The sequence below is a fragment of the Mus caroli genome, chromosome 12, assembly GCF_900094665.2.
Source record: "Mus caroli chromosome 12, CAROLI_EIJ_v1.1, whole genome shotgun sequence".
Classification (NCBI taxonomy): domain Eukaryota; kingdom Metazoa; phylum Chordata; class Mammalia; order Rodentia; family Muridae; genus Mus; species Mus caroli.
The window spans coordinates 86,422,421-86,445,314 of NC_034581.1; the positions used below are offsets into that span (position 1 = coordinate 86,422,421).

The window sequence follows — 22,894 nt, forward strand, 5'->3', positions numbered from 1 at the left end:
CACACACATACACACACACACACTCACACACATACACACACTCACTCACACTTTTCAAACTTCTTAAAAAGTGTAAATTAATATATACTACAGAATTTTAAAGAAAGACATTTGAAATGAGGAAGTGGGAGGAGCAGAAGTCAGCATTTCATAACTAATAGATTGAATAAGTTTTCCTTAAAAACTAAAAGCCTAGCTGGGCAGTGGTGGTGTACGCCTTTAATCCCAGCACTTGGGAAGCAGATTCTCTGAGTTCCAGGCTAGCCTGGTCTACAGAGTGAGTTCCAGGACAGAGAAAGAAAAAGAAAAAGTGAAAGCCTAAGAAAATTGGAACTTAACTGTCGTTCATATCAAAAAGAGGTGACAGGTATTCTGGGACAGCTTACACTACACACCAGCTCACAAAACTGCTCTGTTTAAGAAATCCAACGGCTGACAACAGCCATGCCGCAGCTTCTGAGCTGATAGCACAGCTCTAAACTCTCAGCGTGTACCTTATCATTTCTATACACTAGGTCTGTATTTGTGGAACATTTTAATATAGGCAGCATTTCCTAGGGCTTCAGTGGCTTGCAAACACTGTCTACGATGTTGGTGAACTACCACTTTGGTGAACCACCACAACTCCCTGAGTGGAAATGGAAATGGAAATCTGTTACAAAGTTTATCCTAGATTCTCCAAGACCTTTCCTGACTTTGCTCCCGGAAGGTCTGGGGGAACTGTTTTACAATTTAAAAAAAAAAAAAAGTTAGAATTGTTTCAGAGCATATGTGGGACCTGCTCACCATAAACCGTGCCTAAGCGGGGTGTCAGACACCTTTGCAGGATAGAGCCCCTAAGAGCTGAGCCCTGTTGTCCATCCATTTCCTTTTTATCAGTGTGCTGACATTGACGACTCTTTCATAACCCTTGCTACGAACAGCATTTTCCTCTTTGCCAGGAAAAATTAATAAAATAATCCATATGGTAATAAACACTGAAGAGCGAGAAAAACAAATAACATGAAGGAAACTGATAAGAGAAAGGGCAGTGGTGGGAATCAGAACCATGGCTGTCAGGATTTAAGTCCTCGAGCCCCGGAGCGAGAGAGTGCTCCACATAGTAAGTAGCCAGTAAATAAGCGAGGGGCAAAACTCACACCCACAGAAACACTTCTCAGACCAATTGGAAAATACTAAGCCCCAGCAGAAATATGGGATCTCTCAAGCACAAACGTTGCCACAAAGGGCCCAAAACAATAACATTTTGCCCTCCGGTGTCCTCTACAGCCCGTGCATACCTGGAAATATTGCCTTACAAAAATTATGAAGAGGACCCAAAGGCAAGGCAGTATCGTAGGTAATGTTAAACCCATGGCTGCCAACACAGCACCCAGCACATAGCATACGACAGTGCTCGCCAAATGAATATCAAACTAAGTGGTATTCTGAGGATACTGGATACAGCATTCATTCTTTCATTCATTCATTCATTCCATGAACACCTAACTTGGACTTACTATTTCTCAGGCATTGTTATAGGAATTGAGATAGGACCATAAGCAGAAGCCATGAAGAGCCCACCCTCAAAGGCTGGTTAGGGGACAGAAAGGTGACAATAGTGGAAAAGTATTGTTAAAGAAAAAAGAAATAGCCGGGCATGGTGGCACGCGCCTTTGATCCCAGCTCTTGTGAGACAAACAGAGGCAGGCAGATTTCTGAGTTCGAGGCCAGCCTGGTCTACAGAGTGAGTTCTAGGACAGCCAGGGCTACACAGAGAAACCCTGTCTCGAAAAACCAAAAAGAAAAAAGAAAAAGAAAAGGAAAAAGAAACAAATGTAACAAACTCAGAAAGGAAGGAGGGGCATTTTTCTTGAATAGTTACTAAAGGCTTTCTGGAGTAGCATTCGAAAGGAAAGGCAGGCATAAGCCACACAACTGTTTCAAAGATCAACTTCATGTCTCTGAAAACAGGAAGTACAAAAGTCCAAAGGCAGAAAGTGCAGAGCATGCCCACAGAAGGGCAGAAGCCCAGCGGATGCGACAGTGATGGCTCTGACTTTCCTGTGGGAACATGATTGAACTTGCAAAGGCCATCTCTCCACCATATGAGTTCAGGAGACCAAAATCAGGTTATCCCACTTTACACCAAGCATCTGTGCTGCTAAACCAGCATGCTGGCCTGAGGTTACTGTAACTATCCTACTGTTCACAAGGGTGAGAATAACAGAACATTGCAGTGAGAAGAAACCAGGAACCAGATGCAAGGGACTTTTAGTGTGAGGCTTTTAAATTTGTTGTAACTGTGATAAAAGAAGAATGTGATATCATCTGCATGCCACGCAGGTGACAAAGAGGTGAGACTTGAGGCCAGCGGCCTACTCTGTTTGCACAAGCAGAAGACAGCAGCAGAGGCAACAGTCAGTAGCAGTTACAAAGCGGATAGAGCCAACTTTCACAATTATTTTTAAATCAGAGTTGACAAGGTGTGAAGAATGAGAGAAAAACAGACAACAAAGACAGCAGAAACTCAGTTCTCAACACTTAAAAGTACATCTGACATCGAGATGATTATCCATCTTCCTTAGAAGATGCATGGTCTGTTTCTTGTCTTTCTTTGGATGGAAGACACACAAAAACTAAGCTCGAGCCCCTTCTGAAGAAGTCCGCAGGTCAGAGGGGCAAGAATGGGAGAGCGAGCTGCGGGCCCCAAGTCTGTGCAGAGCGTCAACATCAGTGTGACTTGGTCCCCATCCAAGCGTGGCTGGAGAGGCCATGGAAACCTCGCTCTCAGATCACACGTTCTGAGCCTGTGTGCTTTCTCCCATCCCAGCTCCATCAATTGAGTAAAGAACCTTACAGCTCTGAACAGGGCTTGAAAGCTTCACCGCAAATGGACGATGATTACAAATAATTTGTTCCTCCCCTCCTGAGCAATAATTAGAACCTGTTTCAGTATGTGACAAAAAGAATTAACAGATCTTAATAATAGAAATCAATTAAATGCACTAAGCAATAAACCATGTCTGTTTATCAAGGAAAAATGAGACTCACTGAAGGGAAACTGAACAGTGCTAATCACAGGAGCAAAGGTAAATGGTTCAAGGTACAAAAGGGGTCATGAGTAAGAGAAAGACACAATGTTAGGAAAAGGCTCGTGTGAGATGCGACTATAGAAAACAGGGGTGTCTAGGATGCTGGCTTAAAGCTCGGACACATTAAAAGTGGAAAAGAATCAGGAACATATAAAATTAACTTTCATATCAAAAGGTGGTCTCCGCCTTTCTGCAACTAAACAGACTAACTCCTTCATAAAGGGAAGGATGGGAGGAGGCAGGGAGGGAGGGAAGCCTGGATCTGGAGTATTAAAGCAGCAACGAGTCAGCTCCAGACTCCATGTAGCATATGTAATTCCTGAATTTTACACCAGTGTGAAGCTATACAGTTTCAATGTTAAAATGACAAATAATGATATTGTTTTTAATTGTGAGACTGATGTCAAGGACAGTTTACAGAAATGCTAAGAGCTGGGATGTATAGTCTGTAGGGAATCCATCTTAAACCGACCTGGGAGCTTGAAGAAATAATGCCTACTGATGGTTCAATACTGACGACTAGTGGTCAAAAACAATACATCAAGTCCTTAGCAAGCATTTCTCCTACCACCATTTTTTATCAACTAAATTTGAAACACTAAACACAAACGACATGAAAGTTTTTAGTTGAAACATTCAGGGAAAAAAAAACCCACTAAGGAAAAGAACAGAACTGTATCGAAGGTTCCTTACGTTTTTATTCCGAAGCCCAGCATGGTGAGCACACGCCTGCAGTCTCAGCAAGATCAAGAACTCCAGATTAGCCTTGCTATGTGTTAAGACTGTCTGTCCATTATTTAGCTAATGTTCCAAAACAGAATCTACTTGGGATCTGCTGTTGAACTATAGAAGAAACAAGTCTTTGTGCCATCTTATCTACAATCTTGGAACTGAACGATCTCCCACAAATACTGTACCAAAGAGGCCTTACTCTTAGAATCCATGTACCTGGGGTAACTCTATTCTAAGCTTTCAACTACTATGACAAACTGAAACAGCAACCAATTCTCCTAATAGCATGGGACTTCATAGATGAGCGTCAGCATAACATCAGGACTAGCAGCCTGCTATGGGGAACATGTTATTTCTATAATATTAAATTGTGTTTGGGCCATCACTGGAAAGAGAGGCCCATTGGACTTGCCAACTTTATATGCCCCAGTACAGGGGAATGCCAGGGCCAAGGGGTGGGGGGGGGTGGGGGGGGGACTGGGGGGGGGGGAGTGTATTGGGGACTTTTTGGATAGCATTGGAAATGTAATTGAGGAAATTACCTAATTAAAAAAAAAAAGAATAAAGCAAAACAAAACAAAAAAATAAATAAATTGTGGTTGATTATGTTCATAGGGTTCTAGCTCTGTCATTGAACCATTTCATATTAAATCTCAATGAAGTAGAGTTCACCTTCGCCTGCTCTGGAAAAGCCTCTGCATGGAGATCATCTCTCCCAAAGTGTTACGTACAGCAAGGATCATTTACATCTGAAAATAACGCTCATCTGCTCAGCAGCTGTTGGCAGCATAACAGCATACTACGTGAATGGCCTGGTACTTCGAGTCCCGGGACAAGAGTAGACGGGAGTGACCTGGTGTTTGGCAGAGAAAACCACATTCTAGGGAAGAAGACAATACAACCACACAAGTAAGCAAGCAGCAGTTACAGTTTGTGTAATATGCCATGGCACTCAACAGTGAGGCACTGGGAGGCTATGTTAGAAAGAGAGGAAGTGTAGAAAGTCCTATCTGATGATGGCAAGAAAGTCATGTTAAGCTAAACTGGAATGTAAATGAATGAATGAATGCCCCGATAAGATAGGAAAAACCACTCTGGTTAAGGCAGCTTTGCAGAATAGCATATTCAAGTAGGTATGCTTAAGTTTTTAGACTGAGGCTGGAAAGATGGCTCCGTTGGTCAGGTGCTCACATGAACATACAGACATAGATACATTCCCTACAGCACTCAGAAGAAAGATGGGTTCAACAGCACATGCCTATAGCTACCGATGAAGTCAGATTGGGATTTCCAGGGCTTGCTAGCTGAACCAGTCTCTTGAATGGGTCAGCTCTAAGTTCAGAAAGAGATCCTGTCTCCAAAACTAAGGTAGATAGTGAGTAATGACACCTGAGACTCCCTTGGATCTCCAAATACACACACATGTGCAGGCATACCTGCATGTGCTTGCACACACACACACAGAGAAACACACTCAAATGTATACACACTTTTTATCAAATGATTTTATTTATTTATATTCTAAATGTTGCCATGTACAGACATTGTTAAAAATGTGTAACATCCATTAAAGATGGAAACATAATCTAAAAGTGCAAAGTCATAATCTAAAACTGCAAAACAATCCATAGACAAGGACAGCAGGAAAAAAAAAGAAGACAGATAATAGCATTTCCAACATATCAATACGGCTGAGCTTACCTGATGAGCTTGCTTTAAGGCCAGTGGTAAGGTTCTTATGAGGAAAGTGGGAAGAAGGATTAAAATAAAGAAAAGAAAAGCATGCACAAATGCAGAAACCTTGATAGAAACTCACTAAGAGCCAGGCATGCAGTGCATGTCTGTAATCCCAGCACTCACTCCAGAGATATAAGTACAAGGAGACAGTTCTCTGCCCATTCAAGAACAGAGCTACACAGTGAGACTCTGTCCAAAAACAACAACAACTATAATAAAAACAACCTACCACTATGTAAACTTTTAAAAACAACTGACCATGATATTAAAATATTCAAGAATCCACAAACACCAACTAAAAAAGGCAATACTGACAAAAATCAGGGGGGAAATTGAGCCTGATATATTAAATAGGAATACGGAAGAATAGAACAAAATTGACAAGTGAGACCTACACAATTTACATAAGTATCTGCGTCTCCTACAGATTCACACACAAAATGTTGGGCCCAAGCAAGGGAGAAAAGCAGGTACTGGTTTTATTGAGTCCTTAACCATGAGACCAAAACACCAAGGAACTAGGTCCAAATGCAAGTGACAATAAATTCCAAAAAAAATAAAAATACTTTGTTTTTTAAAGCAAGGTTTAAAAACTATGGTTGGCCAGTGGTGGTGCATGCCATTAATCTCAATCCTTGGAAGGCAGAGGCAGGTGGGTCTCTGTGAGTCTGAGGCCAGACTGATCTACAGAGTAAGTTACAGGACAGCCAGAGCTACAGGGAAACCCTGTCTTGAGGAGAGGAAAAAAAAAAAATATATATATATATATAATTATACATACACACACACACAGACACACACACACATACATACACACACACACACATATGCATATAAAGAGATGCTGAAAATTCCAAAAAGACATAGAGAAATTTGCAATAGTCACGATAATGGATTTAGAAGGAAAGTATCCTAGGAGAACAGCACATCAAAACATAGTTTGGTGATAAATTTAAAGCATATATTTTGAAAGAAGCATATTTAATGCCCAAGCCTAGAAAATAAGATGGAACAATCTTTTTAAAATAGAACAGGTCATAGGTCTTTTTTTTCCATGAAAGTGGGAAAGGTATATCTAATAATACTAAGGACTATAGCTGCTTTATAAATCAATACGCTGTATAAACCAAGTCTGCAGCCATCTAAACAACAGGAGGTACAAATGACTTCATGCTCGCATTCTTACTAACATTAAAGATATTGACATTTCTCTTAAACTGAACCAGAAAAAGTAAAGATGAAACCTATTCAAACTCTCTTTTTAAGATTAATGTAACCTTGCTTCTTTCCTTTTTGTTTTTGTTTTCTTAACGGAAAATACATTTTTTTCATAGAATATATTTTAATTACAGTCTTCCCTCCCCTAATTCCTCCCAGATCCTCCCCAATGCCCTTCCACCAAAATCCACCCTTTTTTTCCCCTTCTCTTATTAAAAAACAGACATCTAAATAATAATTTTTAAAAAGGTAAAAATAACAGAAGAAAAAGTGCCAAAGAAAAAGCACAAGAAACATATAGGCAGATAATACAAATACAAAACTGGAAACAATAACATATACACAAGAGACCTAAAGGGAAAGGAAAGCTGCGACAGAGCACCCTGAGACAAGACCCTTGAACCCCGCCACCGTGCTGCTTCTGTGCTGCTCGCTCTACTGCTGGGCACGGGGCCGGCCCTCAGGTATGGGTTGTATCCCCAGCAGGAGTCCACCGGACAAAATCAGTTTTTCCTTTGGGAGCAACTATCAATTGGAGGTTTGGAAATGGGGCTTGTGTCCTCTTGCCCTCTCAGCACTCAGACCTTCTCACTCTGCCAGTCTCTGTGAGCTCATACGTGCTTCAGTCCTGTCGTGTCTAGATGGCCTTGTTTCCTTGAGCCATCCATCCCTTCTGGCTCCTACAGTCTTTCCACCTTCTCTTCTGCAGAGTTCTCTGAGCCCTGAGGGGAGGGCTTTGATGAAGACAGCCCATGTAGGACTACCCTCTGCACACTGTCCAGCTGTGGGTCTCTGTCTGGGTTCCCATCTAGAGCAAGAGTAAGCTTCTCTGATGATGAGTGAACAAGACACTGACCTATGAGTGCAGCAGAATGTCTTAAGGCATAATGTTGTTGCTACGTCCCTTCAGCAGAACAGTAGCATTTCGTTTTCCCCTACGTCCCTGGCCTATCCAGTCTCAGGTCCTTGATCACCTGTGCAGCATTGGATACGGGGGTTCCATCTTGTGGCATGAGCCTTAAATCCAATCAGATATTGGTTGCGTACTACAACAAGTTTTGTGCCACTATTGCACCAGCGTATCTTACAGGCCACCATTGTAGATGGAAGGTTTATAGTTTACTTTTCTCTTTTCAGAGTTCACTGTACCTGCCATTACTGTGAACACTAGTTAGAAGGGGTGAAGTCTCAAGGCAGGCATCAGCTCAGCCTCTTAGTGTTCTGAGTTATGTCGGTGTTGTCTTCAGCAACAGAGACTTATCAGTTTGTGAAGAACAATAGCCTGTGTTGAGGGTTTCCATGAGGCCCCTTTGGCCAACAACTCAATTAAATGTAACCCATTTCCAGCTATGGATGTTTGATTTGGTGATAAGAGATATCAACTTGGGGCTCAATCTCTCACATCATTTGTATCTGTTACATGGTATATATATTCTTTTTTTTTAATTTTTATTAGATATTTTCTTCATTTACATTTCAAATGCTATCCCAAAAGTCCCCTATACCCTCCGCCAACCCTGCTCCCCTACTCACCCACTTCCACTTCTTGGCCCCGGCATTGCCCTGTACTGGGGCATATAAAGTTTGCAAGACCAAGGGGCCTCTCTTCCCAATAATGGCCAACGAGGCCATCTTCTGCTACATATGCAGCTAGAGACATGAGCTCTGGGGGTACTGATTAGTTCATATTGCTGTTCCACCTATAGGGTTGCAGACCCCTTCAACTCCTTGGATACTTTCTCTAGCTCCTCCATTGAGAGCCCTGTGTTCCATCCTATAGATGACTGTGAGCATCCACTTCTATATTTGCCAGGCACTGGCATAGCCTCACAAGAGGGCTATGCAGGGTCTATATCAGGCACAAGAGGACTATATCAGGGTCCTTTCAGCAAAATCTTGCTGGCATCTGCAACAGTGTCTGCGTTTGGTGGCTGATTATGGAATGGACACCCGGGTGGGGCAGTCTCTGGATAGTCCATCCTTTCATCTTAGCTCCAAACTTTATCTCTGTAATTCCTTCCATGGGTATTTTGTTCCCTATTCTAGGGAGGAATGAAGTATCCATGCATTGGTCTTCCTTCTTCTTGATTTTCTTGTGTTTTGCAAGTTGTATCTTGGGTATTCTAGGTTTCTGGGCTAATATCCACTTATCAGTGAGTGCATATCAAGTGACTTCTTTTGTGATTGGGTTACCTCACTCAGGATGATATCCTCCAAATACATCCATTTGCCTAAGAATTTCACAAATTCATTGTTTTTAATAGCTGAGTTGTACTCCATTGTATAAATGTACCACATTTTCTGTATCCATTCCTCTGTTGAGGGACATCTGGGTTCTTTCCAGCTTCTGGCTATTATATATAAGGCTGCTATGAACATAGTGGAGCATATGTCCTTATTACCAGTTGGACCATCTTCTAGGTATATGCCTAGGAGAGGTATTGCTGGATCCTCCGGTAGTACTCTGTCCAATTTTCTGAGAAACCACCAGACTGATTTCCAGAGTGGTTGTACAAGCTTGCAATCCCACCAGCAGTGGAGGAGTGTTCCTCTTTCTCCACATCCTCGCCAGCATCTGCTGTCACCTGAATTTTTGATTCTAGCCATTCTGACTGGTGTGAGGTGGAATCTCAGAGTTGTTTTGATTTGCATTTCCCTGATGATTAAGGATGTTGAACATTTTTTCAGGTGCTTCTCAGCCCTTCGGTATTCCTCAGCTGAGAATTCTCTGTTTTTAATGGGGTTATTTGAATTACTTGAATGTTTTGTTTGGTGATAAGAGATATCAGCTTGGGGCTCCATCTCTCACACATCACTGGCTCTGCTACATAGTGTATATCTTCTAAGAAGCTTCTGTATCAGTCCCCTGGGACTCCTCAAGTGGTCCTTAGGTTTAGCTGTTCCATCCCTTCCCCACCCCCAACGGAGGATAGTTTGATCCTCCGTTCCAGCCCCACTGCCTGCACCATCACCCACTCTTGTCCATTCATAACAATTTATTCTATTTCCTCTCTCTAGGGAGACCTACACCTCCCTCTAGTCACATACTCCATGCCTAACTTATGTGCTTATACACATCGTAGATGGTCATCAAAGACTTTACATCTAACATTCATTTATAAGCAAACACACACCATATTTGTCTTTGTAGGTAGTATTACCTCGCTCAGGATGATTTTTTTTCCTAGCTCCATCCATTTCTCTATGATTTTTATTTCATTTTTTAATGGCTGAGTATGCTTCTGTGTAAACGTACACTTCTCTACCCACTGATCCACTAACTGACATCTAGTCTAGTTTAAATTCCTGGCTACTAGGAATAGACCAGCCAATAACAAAGTCAAGCAAGTGTCTCTGTAGTAGAATAAAACATCTTTCCAATATATGCCCGAGAGTGTTAGAGCTGGATCTTGCAGCAAACCTATCCCAGCTTCAGAGGAACCCCACTGATTTTCATGTTTACCCTCCCATCCGCAGTAGACAAGCATTCTTCCTACACCATATTCTTGCCAGCATGACATGTCATTTTTTTCACTGCCCTTGGCCATTCTGGCTGATGTAAGATGAAATCTCAAAGTAGTTTTGATTTGCATTTCCCTGATGACTAAGAATATTGAGCATTTTTTAAGTGTTTTCCAACCACTTCTCTTTCCTCTTTTGAAAACTATGTTTAGATCTGTACGCCATTTTTCAATTGAGTTGTTTGTTTTCTTGATGTCCACTTGTTGAGTTCTTTATATCTGTAAATATTAGTGATCTATAAGATGTGTAGTTGATAAAACCCATTCTGCCACCTGATGCTTTGTCCAAATGGTGTGACCTCTGCCATACCGAAGCTTTTCAGTTTCTTGAGGTCCTATTTATTACTTGTTGGTCAGAGTATCTGTGTTATCCGCATTCGGGTCAGAAAGTGTTTTTCCTGTGCCAATGAGTTCAAAACTATTCCCCACTTTCCTTCTATCAAGTTCAGTGTACCAAGTCGTATGTTGAGGTCTCTGATCTCCTTGCAGTTGAGTTCTCTGCAGAGTGATAAGCATGGAAATAACCTTGCATATTAAAATCAGAGAAGGTAGCATGAAGAAAATGCTATAGACCGATCACAGTAATCAATGTAAATATAAAACTGCTAAAGAAAACACTAGTAAATTAATTTACCAATGCATAAAAACAACATATCATTAGCAAAAAGTGCTCACCTATGTAGGTCAAGATCAAGGACCACTGCACCAGTAATATTAGAAGCAATGACATGTAAACGTCATAAGAGATAAAGCAGGTGGCTAAGGGCTCTGATACCTCTCATACCCCATCATGATTTTAAATGAAGGCAAAAAATAAAGACACAAAATGTTCTCTTGTCAAACAGAACAATCAGAAATGTTTCTGTGAATGGCTGTTTCAAATCTAGGAGCAGGTAAAGGACGCACTTTAGGAACACATCAACCAAAGAATATGGCCACAGCTCATGCTGTCTGTGACTTTATTCCACACTGGTCCCAGGTTCCACCCATGGAATGAGACCAATTTGGGAGTCGGGGGAAATAAAAAGATAACTAAAAACAGTCCACTGTGCCTCTAAGACTGCTGAATATAACAGTCAACTAGAAACCAGTATTCTTCTATATCCTACGATAACCAGTCAAATGCAACGAAAGACAGCGTCTCGTGCCCACTAAGAAGAAAAAGCCTAAGGCACTAAGGAATAATTTTAAGGTGCATAAGACCCTCAAACAACTTTTATGAACTTAACAGCTTTTATAAAATGTTATTGAAAACAATACAAAAGACCTTCCATTCAAATTAGTCTACAGACTTGATGCAATTATGATCAAAACTCCACCAGGTTTTCATGAAGCATAATGAAAGACTTTCATTAGCATTTGCCATATCATAGTAAGAGGTATGCTGATTCAAACAGAATGATACCAGAATGGCACTAGGCAAGCAGGTCCACTGTGAGACATCCGGGGTGCAGACAGACTATCAGGACACTGATATATGGTAGACGTGGTGCTCAGGCTAGAGTAGAAGGGCCAAGTGCTCAAACACTATGCTAGGCAACTGAGAGTCAGAGAAAACAACTCTGAGTCTCTCTCCACTTTAGAAAACTTCCAGCAAGCCCAATTAACAAGCTCAGTTTACATGAGAAAATGTAACAAACAAGAGATCCACACAAGTACAAGTGCACAGCCAGCACATATGGGAAAAGCTGCTCAAACACCCTACTCAGGAAAACACGGCCATACAGAAATGGCTCAACACTGTCTATCTAGCAAGGCCTCCTTTATCTCCGAGATGAACTGGCAGTCCCAAAGCCTCGCCTCGCTTGCAGTTTGCTTACTTGGCTTTCCCCAGGCAGCTGCTGCCACACCTTTGCTGCCGTCATGGACCCCTCTGAAACTATTCGCCCAAATAAACTTTTCTTCCATCGGTCACTTTGGGTCATGGTATTTTAATCACAGCAACAAAAGTGACTGATACAGTCAACGAACTTAAAGGACATATAGAGGGATGACCTCACAAACTATAACCAGCAGCCCCAACCCCACCCCCCAGCAAGACTTCTCCTGAGATATGACACAGGATCCAGAGCCTGTGGCCATCCTGCCTCTCATGAGAAAGCCTGCCATCCACCTCTAACAGTAGGAGTGGCCATGCTGAAACAGGGGATGGAAAGGAAAATCATTACACAGGAACTACCACCTCTAGATAAGAAAAGGAGACTGACTCTGCATCTGCTGCTTCCCAGCACTGCTTTTCGTTTTATGGAAAGAGGCAAAGTCCCCCTCAAAACCATCGGGTGTCTTAGGCTGAAAATGACTGTCAACCTCCAACTCCTAGGATATTTTTAGTGAATCTTCCTGATTTCCCAATTTTAGGGCTCATAGCTCTTCACTCTTTGAGACACACATTTTAAAAATGTCAAACAGTATAATGGTTAAAAAGTCCAGGCCCTCTTACCCACCTGACTTCAGCTCCCACCAAAGCCAGACACAAACATACCCGGACTATTAGCATTTAATATAGGAATTTCCAAAAGCGTTTCCAATATAAAAGAGAAAGCAAAGCTCTCTCCTTAAGCATGACCTTTCCGGAACACTCTAAGCCATTTAACTAGGGAACAGGAAAAAGCCCAAATTAATATTTTCCAGATCCCACTGCCCCGTCTATAAGCCACAAGCACCTGTTAAAAACGTATAGGTCACTGCTTACATTAAAGGGAAAAAGTACGAAATTAAAGGTTTCTTATCAAAAGTGATCTCTCTATTGTATTGTCAGGGCCACAAACCAAACACAGCTCAGCTCCAGCTTAACTGACAATGGCAGTGCGCACTCGGGCTTTGGCTTCTCCAGAACTGGGGTGGGAAGCAATCTTCCTCTCCCCTTCCTTTGTAATTGTGTGCATTCTACAGAGAGAGGAAAATAAGTGTAGAAATTTTCTCTAATTTTCTCTTGCAAAAAGAACAATTGTCACTTCAGTACCATTCTTATGCTCACCAGATGCAATTTGCTTTCAGAATAAATGTATAAAAATCAAGATTTAAAGAGGGGGGGCTACCCACTTGCTCTATCTAATTATTCAAACCTAGTATCCTCCAAGTAACTACGAAGTAACAGGGGCATGCCTCCTGTGTGAAATGGAGAAAAAAATGGAATTTTTTCAAGCAAGGCAACTGTCTCCTTACAGCTTATACTATGCCCTTTCAGGGTTGATTTTTTTTTCCCTGGTTTGAACTCAGAGTGTCTACTAATATGGGAAGAAAGTGGCCAATTGAGAACAGTCAGCAATCTGTAGCTACATACATTTTTGAGAAATTTAGGAAAGAGCATTTTAAAACTGAAAAAAAAATCCTAATTTGTTTTGATTCATTGCTTTTCCTATTTTTCTCAATTTTTATACTTCATAGATATATTAAATACTGAAAAGAAATGTCAATAAAATAATTCTCAGTGACAGGGAGGAAATGTACTCAAAGTAATAAAATAAGAGTCTTCACTAAGATAGACAGATGGACAGATTGGGAGGGAGGATAGACAGACAGACAGATGAAAGGTAGAGAAAGTCCACGCCACGTACATAGAGAAGGAATCAATGGCTCCGTGGTTGCTTTGGATCACAAGCTGGAACCACTTACAGTAATGATAGTTTCACAGTAAAAATCAGCAACATCCACCCAAATTAGTAGGTAAAATATGATTTGAAAAATGGGATCTTTTCAAGTCTCCTCATAAAACAAACAACTAAAAGAGAATCAAAGCAGCGCTGGAGTGAGTAGCCTGGCAGGCAACCCCACAGTCAGATGCTCAGTCTCCGCTAGCACATGACTTCTCATGTGGCACTCCGAAAAGACACAAAGCCAGCTTTCTGGATTCCTTGCGAAGAACCCCAACACCTCTAACTCAAAAGCACCCTAAAAACACCCTACCAGCATCCTACAAAGTCACCACTGATGAAAAGTAAATCTCTGTACAGAAATCAATGCCCTGTGGCCCGGGCTTCAGTCTGGGCCAGGGAAGGGCATGCCTAGCAAAACTTGCATGAAACCTACAACTCGGCCATCAGACTGCACGGTGCTAAGCACCCCACTGTAATCACTGTCCTGTGATTACAGGAGAAAGCACATGGGATAAATTAAATACAAAATATTTACACAAAGGATGGAACGGGGGGGGGGGAGGGGGGCAAGAGGAACAGAAGTTGTCAGTAAGCCCAGATGTGGGAGGACTGGGCTCAAGGTGGGTATTCACTAACCAGCTCCCACCAAAGAAAACTATGCTTCCATATCATAGCCAGGAAGACTAAGCACCTGCCAGGATGAGAAAGGAAGCTCCTGGACCACGCCCTGACACACACTAGGCCCAATGCTGGCTTCAGTGGCTTGACGGCCAGCTTGTATGGAGTAGTGCACATAAAATGAGGCGTACATGGCGGCTACTCACCGATGGTAATGCTCACGGGAATGGTCTAACTAAAGTTTGTAAGTTTACCTTTGAGTAAAGGTGGCTTGAACTTCAGAGCCTGAAATGTACACATGGTGGAATAGGTCATTTTGTTCTCTGTGGTTTATACCCTATTGCTTCAGCTATACCTGTGAATGGTGACTTAGGAGCCAGGAATGAATTAGCACTGCTGCCAGAGAAAGGAAAGATCTTAAATTACCGCAGTAGTGTCTAGCCCTGTCTCTAGATAGATGTCATTTCCCATTTCACTTCAGACTGTGTTTGCAGCATTCCTTGATTCTAAACAATATAAACTATTCATAAAGGCCCTTTAATGTAAATATATTTACATTTGTCCTGGCTGGGTTTTATCAACCTGACATAAATTAAGAGTTACTGGGGAAAAAGGACTCTCAACTGGGAAAAAAAAAAATACCTCTATAAGATTTGCCTGTAAGCAAGTCTGTAGTGCATTTTGTTGATTGATGATGTGAGAGAGCCCAGCCTACTGTGGGTAGTGACACTCCTGGGCTTGCGTTCATAGGTGCTATAAAAATGCAGGCTAAGTAAACTATGAGGGGCAAGACAGCACACCATGCTCTTCCACCGGCTCTCCATCACCTCCTGCTGCAAGTTCCTGTCCCACCCTCTCGGGGATGGACTGTGACGTGGAAGTACAAGCTGAAATACAGCCTTTCCTCCTCAAGTTGCTTATGGCAGTGTTCTATCACAGCAACAGGAGACGACATTATAGCTGGGGCCTTCTCAAAGCCATGTCAGAATAAGACACTATACACTTTAGGTATGTCAGAAAAGATGGCAAAGTCAGGCTGGTAAAACATGAATGTTGAGGAGACCCAATTACACAAAAACTCTTTGTTCTACTTTTTAACACCATACATCTAAAATTTCAATATAGAAAGGACTGGAGATCTAAAGAGTAACACGCAGCTTCCAAGCTGGTCTGATGACAAACTAATTCATAGAATGGCAAACTTCTAGGAAGCCCAGGCTGCAATGCCATAAGCAGGACATTTTCTGTCAGCACTACTCAGATCTGCCACTGTGCAACACAAGCACCCAAGGATGGGATGCCAAGTTGCAGGACAGGTTCTGAGCCAATGAAATTCCATTTCCAAAATGAGCTGTTATGCACTGCTACCTGGTATCTAGACCGTGCCCCCAAAACAATCAGAGTAATTACACTTTAGCTGTTGTAATTACTCTGTTGAGCACATTCAAGACACCAGCATGAGCTCATTTATCCTCCCACCCCAGCGATTAGGTAGAGATTATTATTCCCATATGCCTTGCCAAGGGCATACAAACTATAGGATGCCTCATTCTACATTCTGAACTATAACCAGAGGCTAGACTTCTCTTACGGGACAAATGGTATACCTGTGGGTTATACATACCATGTGCAACCTTTAGAACTGCAGCTCTTTCTGATCTTCCCGACCCCGCCCAGGTGCCTGGATCACAGGTGGGCACCACCACACCCAGTTTGCATGGTGTTCTGCCAACTGAGCCATATCCCAACACAGAGTGATAACCATTGTAGCAATGACTAAATAACCACCCACACCCCAGGGAAGCACTTCTCACAAACCTCCTGGAGCTTCAAGGACACGAGCCCCAGCTGATCATGACGTCTTTCCACCAGCTCTCTTTCTAAGCGCATCTCTCGTTCTATTTCCTGCAGCCGCCGCTCCACTCGATCTGAAACCTCAATATGAACAGAGAACAAGTAGCATTAGGGAGCTAGCAGGGAGGTGGGGACCGCATGCTGCCCTGAAACACTGTGCCTAATGCACTGACTTGTTCAGAGAACCCTTTCTTTTTTTTTAATTTTTTATTTTATTTTATTTTATTTTATTTAGGTATTTTCTTCATTTACATTTCCAATGCTATCCAAAAAGTCCCCCATACCCTCCCGCCCCCCAACTCCCCTACCCACCCATTCCCACTTCTTGGCCCTGGCGTTCCCCTGTAGCTATTGGATGGATCAAAGTGCCCCCAATGGAGGAGCTAGAGAAAGTACCCAAGGAGCTAAAGGGATCTGCATCCCTATAGGTGAAACAACAATATGAATTAACCAGTACCCCAGAGCTCGTGTATCTAGCTGCATATGTATCAGAAGATGGCTTAGTCGGCCATCAGTGGAAAGAGGCCCATTAGTCTTACAAACTTTATATGCCTCAGAGAACGCTTTCTAATGACACCATTTAGAATGCCTGGCTAAAAAGCTAACTAAAAGTTACAAAACAAAGCAACCATCAGTTTCAAATATCCATACCTGGATCCCAACAGCAGGACTCAAAATTTTCAAACTACAACACAGTAATTGCTCAGCATTCAAATACACTAACTAGAAAAGAGTGCCCTCTGGTGATGCAAAGTGAAATAACAGCTTTGCCAATAATTGCCTTTATTAACTGAGCTGCCCCATCTGTTCAGGCCCTTTATCTGTCTATCCCTGGGCCTGATGGTCTGGAAGACCCTGCTGGGAGTGCGCAGTACCTCGTCCAGAGGCCTCCGAATGAGCTTGCCAAGGTTCTCAACTGCGATTTACTAAACAATGAAAAATTGAAAAGATCAAACACGAAAGGCAAATTGAAAAATGTTTAATTAGGACTCAAAAACAAACATGAAGGAATTCTTCTTTCTGACATGAGGTCTTCCTTAATAAACTGTTGTGCAAATTCAAACCGATTTTATACATGTCATTATATATCTCCATAAATAATTTACACTGGCAATGTATATGTCTGAGGGCATGAGACATTTCATATTCGTTTAAAAGAATAAATAAGGCCCGATTATTTAAAACATTTTTCTGCTTGTTTTGTGTTTCATGTAAAATCAGGAGTGGTCTGCGCATAGGGCTAGAGAGATGGCTCAGTACATAAGGTGCTTGCATATACAAGACCTTGAGTTCAGATCCCCAAAACCGTCATGAAGCAGCAGAGGGGCAGGCATGTGTAACCCTACATCTCTAGTAAAATAAGATGGATACAGAAGAATTCCCAGAAGCTCATGGGCCAGATACCGTGCCAGGCAAAACACTAAACGAGAGACCAGACCCTGTCTCAAACAAGGCAGAAGGCAGTAATTGACACCTGAGGTTGTCCTCTGAACCCCTACATCAGTGGTTCTCAAGCTGTGGGGTGTGACCTCTTTGGGGTTGAATGAACCTTTCACAGGGGTCACCTGTGACTGTCAGAAAGCATAACTATATACATTATGATTTATAACAATAGCAAAATCAGCTATGAAGTAGCAACAAAATGTTATGGTGTGGGTCACCACAACATGAGGAACTGTATTAAAGGGTCACAGCACTAGGAAAGTTGAGAACCACATGCACTTTGGTGTATATATACAGAAAGGGAGAGAGAGACAGAGACAGACAGACATACATAGAGGGAGAGAGACAGAGATAGAAAAAAGAAAGAGGAAGAGATCTTTTTTAGAACACATGAGGGACTTGCCTAAAGTGATAGGAATGCTCTAAATTGAACTGTGCTGTGGAACAGTCACACAGCTGAGTAAATTTACTACAAAGCACTAAATTACATATTAGAATAGATTAAAGTGATGAGAAATTATAGCTCAGTAAACCTGTCATTTAAAAAGACATATAAAGCCAGGTTTGCCGGTGCATGCCTCTAACTCCAGTGCTTGGAAAATAAAGGTAGGGGAGTCATGAGTTCAAGGACAACCCTAAGCTACATAGTTTGAAGCCAGCATGAGCCTCAAAAGTCTAAAAGGGAAGGGAAAGGTTTTAACTGTCAACTTGACCCAGCCTCCAGTCTTCTGAGAGGAACACCTCCATTGAGGAATTGCCTAATCAGATTGGCCTGTGGGGATTGTCTCGCTGTTAACTGATACAGAGGGCCCAGCCCACTGTGAGCGGTACCTTTCTCTGGGCAGATAGTCCTGAGCTGCATAAAAAGTTAGCTAAGCATGAGCCTGGGAATCCATTCTTCTAAACTTCTGCTTCAAGAGTCTATTCCAGTTTTTGCTCTGACTTTCCTCAATGATGATCTATGACCTGGAAGTATAAGAAACCCTTTCTTTCTCTAAATTGCTTTTGGTCATGGTGTTTGTCACTGCAACAAAATGAAACTAGAACACCACTTAAACAAATCCTTGTTATTTGTTCTGCTGCTGTAGTCTACACAACACCCATGGTCTACACATGCAGCATATACTAAATTCTTAGAATTTCATCAACGACCACTGCTATCAGAAACAGCTAGATCTGTGTTCACACTTTCAGTTTTAGTAGGGACACAACTACAGAAAACTAAAGTGAACTGAAATGTTCTCCATAAACAATCAAACACCCAACAAGATGAAACACAGACAACTCATGAACTGCAGTCTCCCCTATGAGGGAACCACAACTTGGATTGTCACATTGTTACCACAGACAGCCACCATGATCTCATGCTATCAACAGTAACTACTTATGCCAAACCACGGTTTGAATCAAACCAAAAAAAAAGACTACGATTCACAGGGAACTAACAAGTCTTATTTTGGCATGTGTGACAACAACCAATACTTTTTGTCTCTCAAAGAAAAATGTGTTCCATAAACTTTCAAGATGTATTTTATTTACTGTGGAAATGCATGAAAAATAATTGCAGCCTCAGAATAACGCACAATAAACGTGATTAACAACAAGCACCAGCAGGAAGTGGAACTGGTGGGAGTCAGGGGCTCTCGTTTATCTTCTCTTATGGATGTACTCGGTACTGAAATTCGCACGGGGAACCTGCACGGCGCTGGCAAGTCTATTTAAACTTAACTCTAGAGGAGAGAACAGCTGCAGCTTCTGAGGCTTAACAGCTCACGGAACAAAACTGCATCTTCTCTGACAGCATGCCATCCTGACTTCACAGATACGGCCCAATATGTCAAACAGTTCTAGACTGTAAACGGCAACTTTGGCTGGATAAATGAGTCACAAAATCTAAATCAAGCTTTATACAAACATCAGATGGCCTTCAGAAGACCTGCTAAAATTCAGTAATATTGTTTTAAGCTTTGAGTAAGACTGCTACTTTAGATCAGGACTGCTACCAGCTGAGGTTAGTGAAACCTTATCCAAGCCTTTACACACCAGAAGACCTTACTGAACAGCACAGTGCACAAACAAACTGTGCTAACATAACCTGATAAGAGCTGGCAGGTAAGTACGCAATCAGGCACTTCCAACTTTCTGCACTAAGAGAGGGCTCTGCCTCAGAGGAGGGGCACACACTGGGTGGCTGGGCGGCTGCTTTTGTGGCACCAGCTGTATCTGGCCTGGACTGAATTCCTGGTGCACAGCAATGATGATACTGTGGGGTTAAATAAATGGACCGCCACTCACTGGTGGAAATCATTATACCATTATATTCTGGTATAAATAAAGCTCTAGAATATGTAAAAGACAATATTTGGCAATTTGATTGCTTTGTGGGTGTAATTCAAATGAAATGATAACTGCTTACTTTAGATCTCTTACCCCACAGAACTAACTAAAGGCGCACGCCTTTAATCCCAGCACTCGGGAGGCAGAGGCAGGCGGATTTCTGAGTTCGAGGCCAGCCTGGTCTACAAAGTGAGTTCCAGGACAGCCAGAGCTACACAGCGAAACCCTGTCTCGAAAAACCNCCAAAAAAAAAAAGAAAATGTGCACTACCAAAGTCAAACCAACAACTATGCAATGCTTTAAAAAGAACAGTGTCATGGCGTAAAGGGACATGACCATGGCTCACCTAGGTATGGGGAGTTCAGCAGAACACAGAGATATCTGAGTGCAGTCCGACCTGCTTCTAGGGACTAGGGCAAGGGGTCGCTGGGACCAGGAACTCACTAAGTAAGCCAGTGTGAGGACCTAAGCTCTAAAGTCCCCAAAAACCCCCACAAAAAATCAGGTATGACTACGGGGGACAAAGATCAGAGGGTGACTGGGCTTGATAAATGTCAATATAACCAAAGAACAGTAAACTCCAGGTTCATTAAAGACCCACAGAATAATAAAACAAGCTTAACTCAATAGAAAGTTGAGCAAAAAACATAATCTGGTATTTCATTAGCAAAAATTTTCAAGAGCCTGAAAACATTTGAAAATGAGATTAGGAAAAGGCAAAAGCAAGCCAGAGTAAGACAACAAGCCTCCTGTCACAGTGCCTGCTTAAAAGGCCTAGCTAGCTGGCCAGCGTCGGGAAGCATGGAGCCGCACAACTTCACAAATCATGGTGGGGACAGACAAGTCAGTACCACCATCTCAGAAATCTATTTCCTGATGTCTCCTAAACTTGAAAGCACCTTACGAAGGCACTCCATGTTACAGATGTGCCCACCAACATGCAGGCACATGAACAAGAAAGTAACAATAGCTGTGACTGCTGTATTTATCCATAACAGCTCAAACTCTACATGAACCCAAATGTTCACCTTGGGGTGTTTAAAAAAAAAAGTACTGCAATGTATCCATGCATTACTCAATGTATCCATGCAATACTCAAAAGCAAATGGTCAAGAGCCTGAAGTGATGCCCAGAACCAACACAGCCACAAGGAACAGCAAAGGAGCCAGACATTGAAGCAAGCCCGGTGTGGTTCCACTAGGCAAGAGTGCACAACAGCAAGTGCTAGCTAAGTCAGCATGGTCAAACAAAGGAGACCTTTGTCAAGAAGCTCAATCTATTATTATTATTATTATTATCATTATTATTATTCATGCAGTGTGGCAGTGTGTGTGTGTGTGTGTGTGTGTGTGTGTGCATACATGGGGCAGGCCCTGGTGTACCCGTGAAGGTCAGAAGACAACCTTCCCGAGTTGGTTCTCTCTGTCTAAGGTGGGTTCTGAGATGGAACTCTGGTCTCATGGCAAGTGCTTGGAGCCACTGAGCCATATTGTCAGCCCCAGAAATGACCAAGGATTGAAGTGCTGGACGTTTTAAACAGTTTAAATTAAAGACTTCAACTGATAGTGAATTTGATATACCTGGAAAAAAACCTAAGACTTCACGTGAAAATGTAAGTCTCCCCTACCCAGGTCAGATACCCACTCCCAAGTCTTAACAGTCTGTTTACCATAACAGAAAACAGATACTAAGGGCTTTTCCCTATGGATATTCACAAAAAAAAAAAAAAAAAGAAGAAGAACAGTTATCACCATAGACGAAAGGTAGATGGTACAGCAAGATTTCCTGCTGCTGACATGGCACATTGCACTGGAGCCGCCACTGTGAAGACAGAAGCCATCCGTCTCCTGACAGGCACAGCTACTACACTCAGACTTCAAGACAAACCCCACCTGTCTCCAGGGACCTCTAAACACAACTGAAGACATGCACTCTGCTTAAACTAGAAACTTAAATTTGAATAAAATATTCCAGGAGAAAAAAAACTGTATGAACTTTTTTTAATCTTCGGAAAACAAAGAGTGAGAAGGGCGAGCTGTTGCTGGGTTGACAAGTCTGTTAACGCGTGAGTAACATTCGCTATTAATATTTTTCTCAAAAAATAAATAAATAAACTGAAGCAGGGAAAAAATGATTTGTTTTATCTGATATTTTTAAAACTGGGTCTCAATATATAGCCCAGGACAAACTAGACTCAAGGATAAAGATTTGATTAAAAATAAATATGTGAACAATAAACTTGGCCATTAGAAAATTTAAAAATCTTACCACATTAAGCCAAAGAGTATATTTATTATGTTTATTGTCACTGTTACCAAAGACCTTGCAGCTCAGCTCATGGAAGGACTTCTCACACTTTCAGGAAGCTCAATAGAACACAGAAGACAGTGGCAGAGCAGAACGGCTCCCAGCATGGCAGTCAAGAATCCGAGAAAGGAGGGCCCTGGAGCTCGGCAGGCTTTCTCTTTGCTTCCCTCTCATTCTGTCTAGGCCCCAGCCTGCTGCACGGTCTCACCCCCATTCAAGGGAAGGCTCTCCTTAAGCCAGTCCTCCCAGGACCAACCTCACAGGATGAGCCAGTGTGTGCCTCTCTAAGCTTCAGGAGCTCAGGAATCCAGTCACGCTGACCACGGTGACTTACTGTCATCCTGAACAAGGCTGTCCCACAGCAATGGGGACTACAGTCACGGATGGTCTGAGCTACTTCAACAGCTGCACATCACTACACAAAGCATCTGTACTTCTCCAATGCTCAAGGAAAGCT

At 42.2% G+C, this 22,894-nt stretch overlaps 1 protein-coding gene across 3 annotated transcripts in view; it reads right to left on the bottom strand.

Moving 5' to 3' along the window:
• Cep128 (centrosomal protein 128) overlaps positions 1–22,894 on the bottom strand; it is a 339,922-nt gene that overhangs the window by 265,678 nt on the left and 51,350 nt on the right. For all 3 annotated transcript variants that reach the window (XM_021179476.2, XM_021179475.2, XM_021179474.2), the window contains exon 10: positions 16,315–16,431. In XM_021179476.2, coding sequence (XP_021035135.1) covers positions 16,315–16,431 — 117 coding nt within the window. The remainder of the gene's footprint in view (positions 1–16,314; positions 16,432–22,894) is intronic.